This window comes from Pipistrellus kuhlii, unplaced genomic scaffold, assembly GCF_014108245.1.
Source record: "Pipistrellus kuhlii isolate mPipKuh1 unplaced genomic scaffold, mPipKuh1.p scaffold_m20_p_4, whole genome shotgun sequence".
NCBI classification, from domain to species: Eukaryota; Metazoa; Chordata; class Mammalia; order Chiroptera; family Vespertilionidae; genus Pipistrellus; species Pipistrellus kuhlii.
This window is the reverse complement of record NW_023425540.1, coordinates 90,739,085-90,745,084: the sequence shown is the minus strand read 5'-3', so window position 1 is coordinate 90,745,084 and position 6,000 is coordinate 90,739,085. Positions and strand designations below refer to the sequence as shown.

The 6,000-nt window shown below is 48.0% G+C and overlaps 1 protein-coding gene across 1 annotated transcript in view; it reads right to left on the bottom strand.

Moving 5' to 3' along the window:
• Positions 1-2,281: 2,281 nt before the first annotated feature.
• The window catches only part of PDPK1 (3-phosphoinositide dependent protein kinase 1), a 79,452-nt gene continuing 75,733 nt past the window's right edge, over positions 2,282-6,000 (bottom strand). Inside the window, 2 exon segments of the mRNA XM_036409537.2 lie at positions 2,282-4,068; positions 4,981-5,133. Coding sequence (XP_036265430.1) covers positions 3,952-4,068; positions 4,981-5,133 — 270 coding nt within the window. The 3' untranslated portion in view covers positions 2,282-3,951.

The following is a 6,000-nucleotide window of genomic DNA, read 5'->3' as shown; positions in this document are numbered from 1 at the left end:
TGAGTCCACTGAGACAGCAGGAGTTCCTAAGTCATCTAATGCAATCCTTGATTTCATACAGAGCATTTAGTGTCACTGACTTATGATAGTTAAGAATTAAAGAAAAAAGCAAAAAACAAATGGCCCAGCATACTTTGAGTCTATAAACTCAAATTACAAATCACCCAATAAGCATGTGGCAAGATCAGTTCAGCACTTTCTATCTCCTGACTGTGCAGATACAAATTCAGTACCATTGTAGACACAAAGCACAAGATTCTGAAAATATCACCAAGCACTTGAAAGCCATAGCAGCAGGGGTGGGAAAGTAACTAACATGCAAGCACACCAGATTTTTTCAATGAAAAGGAGGAAACAGACTTTTGGAAAAATCTGTCACAAAAATACTGCAGTAATGACATCATTTTTTAACATTAAAAAAGAAAAAGAGCAGTCTTATTCCAACACTGTTTGAATAAGAGTTTCAATACAGTTTACCAGGAATTCATTCATTTCTTCAAAATCTGAAGGAAACAACTAAGGAGGTCCTGTTTTAGAACTCTGAGCATCTAATCATCAGATCAGAGAAATAAATAAATACCACCTTTGAAACAAACTTTTACTCAAAAATACTACTTGTGGGGATGGGGGTAAGAAGGGTCAGAGTAAAAAAATCAAAGATTTAGAAAGATAGTCATCACAGCATTATTTAAATAATGAAAAACTAGAAACCATCTAAATATTTTATAACAGGGAAATAGATAAATTATAAGACATAACAAACTCTACAATCATTAAAAACAATGCTTCTGAATCATTATTCATGATATGGGGAAATGCTTAAGATAAAATACCAACTGAAAAAAGCTGGATGCACAGCGGTATGTATTGGCCCTGGCTGATGTGGCTCAGTTGGTTGGAGCATCATCCTGTGAATCAAAGGGTTAAGGGTTAAATTCTTGGTTAGGGCACATATAAAGGTTTCAGATTCGACCCCCCAGTTGGGGGGTGTACAGGGTGTATAGGAGGCAACTGATGGATGTTTCTTTCTCACACTGAAGTCTCCCTTCCTCTCACACTAAAAATCAATAATAAAAAGAACGTGTTTTATGTTCCCAGTTTAGATGAAAAAAAGCAAATGAATTTGGGGCAGGGAGAGGATAGGTTATACACCAAAATGTTCACAGTGGTCTTTACTGTTTTTTGTGTGTGTGTTTTAGAAAACAATGTTTTAAGAAAATAGTTAGTCACCTAGTGCCCCCTGCGCTGGCGTGTATACCCTGGGGCCATCTCCTGCAATTCCTTCAGGTCTGGGCCACAAATACCCCAAGAGGGCTGGAGTAGGTGTAGTTCTCGCCAGCTTTGGCATGATCACAAGAGCCATTTTTCCAAAGCAAGTCTGTCACAAGTTGTTAGGTTCAGAAAAGCAGGCAGTCATTGGTGCCAATCATTGGGGGGGAGTTGCACTCCACAGGGAGCTGCCCACTGCCCATGGCCCTGGTCAGGTCCAGAGAGGGGAGGGAACCACCTCTGCCAACCCAATCCCCTCAAGTCCCTGGAGACAAGCAAGGCACAAGGAAGAGCACAAAACCACCTAGCTGCCCTCCCTCCCTTCCGTGCCAAGACAGGCCACATGATAAGAGGCTGTCTCCAGTTGGGGGGTACTGGGTTTGACTTGTCTTTGCCGACTCTCAGTAAAACACGTGGCTCCTGGATCTATTAAACAGCAGGGAATTTCTTTCTCACTTGGGATAAATCCACATTCATATTTCTAGGTATGTCTGTGTATGTACATAGACCCTTGTCCACAACTCAGAATGTAAGGCACTTGCATGCCAAGATGATGGTTGTAAGGACAAGTTGGATAAAATTAAAGTTGGCAGAAGTATAGGGTAAAAGAATACACATGGGCCTTAAAAAAAAAAAAAAAAAAAAAAAAAAAGGCCTCTGAGTGAAACAAAGTTGGCTTACAGAGAAGGGCTCAGCTTATGCTGGCACGGGCGAGGGCAGTCACTTCAGCTGTCAACTTCGAGCTCAACCTGAGCCCCTCATTTTCTGGTTTCAGAGGTTAGGATGGAGCTTGTTGGTTAAGCCCAGGAGGTAGTGGCGACATCCAGAAGGCAGAATGCGAGGGAGGACTTGTCTCGTGAGTAGCCCAGCTGAGTGCTTTTTCTAAACACCAATACCAGCCATGCTCATTCCCTGTAACCAGACGCCTGGGGAGATGCTGCACAGAAACCTGCTCCTAACCACACACACACACACACACACACACACACACACAGATGTGAGCTGTCGTTTCCTCAGATTTCACAGCAGAGGACAGGCTCGAACAGAAACCACCAGCAAACCTGGCTACAACCTCTGCTCAGCCCTCTCCTGCCCAGCAGTGAGTCCCCCAGCCCACTCCCTCCCGGGGGAAGCACAGCCACTCTGACCACCAGACAATGTGAGCAGCCTCTCTCTCTGCCTGGACGCCGGCCACAGAGGTGAGCGGTGTGTGAGACGGGACAGGCAGGAAGCCCGAGGGGCTTTCCTGTGGGAGCCTTTGCCAGTGCCGTGGTGAAAGGCTAAAGGAAAAGGTGTTCACCCCCTGGAGCAGCCTGCAGGCCCGGATCTCCCCACTGAACAGAGGGCTGCCCCCGGGACACCTGGGAAGGGAGAGGAACAGCCAAGACCCACCGTCTGGGGAGCAGCAGCAGAGAAAATCAAAGGACGAGCAGAACCCGGACCATGTGAGGCTACCGGAGGGTAGGTGCTGCCTCTAAGCACTGAAAGGAGGGAACTGGAAATGGAAGGAGAGCAGGCTGGGAGCTGGGTTCAAGTGCAAGGCGGGTTAACCCTTTTTTTCCAGGCAAAGTCCACTTGACGGTGACCAGATAACCTGGCACCACGAGAAGGTGTTAGATTCTCACTGCTGGGATGTAAGAATTTTTGGCTGTGAGCATATTCAATCACAACATTGAAAAGGGTGCGTGTGAGTACTGGCTGGGAGCATGCACTCCTCCCACCACCCAGATGACTGAGTACCGTCCAATTTGTGAGGAGTCTCTTGGTTCCTAATTAACTGGTCTGGGGGAGTCCTGTACTTTTAAACAGACCCTCGGGAAGGCTCATCAGGTCTCACTCCTCCACATGGAGACCACCAGGCTGCCCTGGTCTTAGGAGGCCGGCAGAGCCGTCTGCTTGTGCAGCTGGGCTCACCGGGCTTACTGCTGACCATGCTCCCTTCAGCATGTGCCTGGGCTCCAGCCCCGGAGGGCAACACCGCTCCAAGGGATGATGGATCGGAACCTTGCGGGCAGTGGCTTGTATTTCACCCGATAGCCTGTCCCACTTCTCACCACTGGGAGCCTGCCTGGCAGTCACATGTGGAGCACCTGCAGACAGAAATCTTGCAGCCAGAGCTACTTCAGGAGGAAAGCAAGAGCTCGCAGCACAGGGGATGAGCCATGATCTAGGGACATGAGGAAAAGAGCACATGGACAAAGGCCAAGAACCTTCCCACCCCATGGAGATCAGAGGCCGCCCCAGCAGAGCACACACAGCTCCCTGTGAGGAGTTCCATGGTCACCTAGAGGGCAGAAAGGGCCCAGACACACCCTGTCCCCTAGGTCACAGCAAGACCAGCAGGTGACCGGGGTGCACGGCGGAGAGCTGGTGGACTGGTCCACTGGTCCAGGTGGGAATCAGGTAGACGTGCACAGCACTGGGTCCTGGCAACAAGGACAGCTCGGGGAGACCTCCATAGAGCACAGAGAGCAAGCAAAGCGACCCTGAATTCCTGTTCATTATTGGTTTTGTTCTTTGTGTTGTTGGGTATTTTTTTCTTCTTTTCTTTTAAATAAAAAAGCTGCAAGGGTCCACTGTCTACATTCCCCTGGAGACGGCTGGCAGGTGGCCTGGAAGCGTCCCGGAGCGCGCTGAGCTGGCGGGGCGCGTGTCCTGGCAGCGAGGGCAGGCGGTGGGCTGTCACTGCACGGTGTTGTCTGGGTGGCTCTGGTATCGGTGCCTCCACACCTCCTGAATCTTTCTGCACCATTTGTGAGCGTTCCCGCTCGGATCCATCAGGTAATACGTTCTGTTTGGCTGCAGAGAAAGAAACTATTAATGTTCTCAAAGAACTGCGTCTCCCCAAGACCAGCACCTCAACTTGTGGGGGAGAAATCTCAGAAAGACACCATCACGTGGCCAGTGTGGCTTAGTGTTTGAGCGCCCACTGATGAACCAGGAGGTCACGGTTCAATTCCTGGCCAGGGCACATGCCCAGGGTGTGTGCTTAATCCCCTGACTGGGGTGTGCAGGTAGGCAGCCAATCAATGATTCTCTCCCATCATTGATGTTTCTCTCTCCCTCTCCCTTCCTCTCTGAAATAAAAATACACTAAAAGATGCCAAAACCGGTTTGGCTCAGTGGATAGAGCGTTGGCCTGCGGACTGAAGGGTCCCGGGTTCGATTCTGGTCAGGGGCATGTGCCTTGGTTGCAGGCACATCCCCGGTGGGGGGTGTGCAGGAGGCAGCTAATCGATGTTTCTCTCTCATTGATGTTTCTAACTTTCTATCCCTCTCTCTTCCTCACTGTAAAAAAAAAAATCAATAAAATATATTTAAAAAAAATAAAAATATACAAAAGGAAGGAAGGAAGGAAGGAAGGAAGGAAGGAAGGAAGGAAGGAAGGAAGGAACTGCCATCCTATTGCAGGTACTTCTGAAAGCACATAAACATGAACATGAACATGTGGATTTCTTCCTTGAACATACGTGCAGATATTAAAATTGCAGGTGATGACTTACAGATCCCTCAGGTCATCCCCAAAGTAAGAAACAAGCACAGGTATCTCCCAGCCCAACTCAGGACTGAGCCATGAAAGTGGGGCTCTGACATGTGGAAAAGGGGGAGAGGAGACAAGTGCCTTGACCCCAGCTCCCTCCCCATGCTTCACATGGAAGTACAAAGGCCTCCAACTGCCTTGCGAATGAGAACCCATAGGGACAAACTTACCGTGTGGACAAAGAAGGTTTTAAAGTTCTTGGCCTCTGGTCGGAGTTCCTGTGACCACGGAATTTCACCTTTCAGGACTTTGTTGACAGGATCCACATAATATAAGTGTGGCCCTTCTGTAAGTAATAACTGTCGTCGTCGTGCAAATAAACCCTGACAAAAAAAAAAAAAAAAAAAAGGACCCCGCTGGTTAAGGTTCAGAAGTGGGTGATGACAGTGCTTACTGCTGCCTCAGAGGCTGGACTGTCAGAGTAGCTCAGTGTACAAGAACCACTGCCAGCCACCTGTCCACTCACTTGGGAAAAAGGGAGCGTGCACACCTCATCCCCCATGTGGACCCGGCCTTGGATTAGAAAGTGGAAGCACTTACTGCTTGGTTTTGGCCATCTGGATATCGTTACCCCCATTTTAGACTCCCTTACTTTGCTTGCCATGTGCAGGAACAGCAGCACAGGCAACCCACCAGCTCACGTCTCTGTGGCTAAGCAAACTCTGAAAGCCCCACAATCGATAGTCAGCCCCACTGCTTCTTGTGCCTTCTGCTCCATTCCGAGGCACAGAGCTCTGCCTGTGAGAATTCACCTTCATGGAGGTTCTCATCCACTGAGGACACCCCAGGGTGGGTCAGAAAAGGGTTTCATGAGGCCTTGGCTCAGCAGATTTATGGAGTCTGATATGTTTTGATAAAATTAATCCATGATAAAATATATAATAAAACATAATAAATAACAATTTTCCAAAAACAATTCTAGGCCCGGCTGGTGTGGGTCAGTGGTTGAGTACTGACCCATGAACCAGGAGGTTACAGTTTGATTGGTCAGGGCACATGCCTGGATTGTAGGTTAATCTCCAGTAGGGAACAAACTGGAGGCAGCCAATCAATGATTCTCTCTCATCATTGACATTTCTCTCTTTCTTTCAAATCAATAACAAAATTCTTTTTTAAGTTAAAAAAACAAACAAAACAATTCTAATGAAGTATTAGATGACTGTGGTGATGTCAAGCAGAACCTCCTCAAT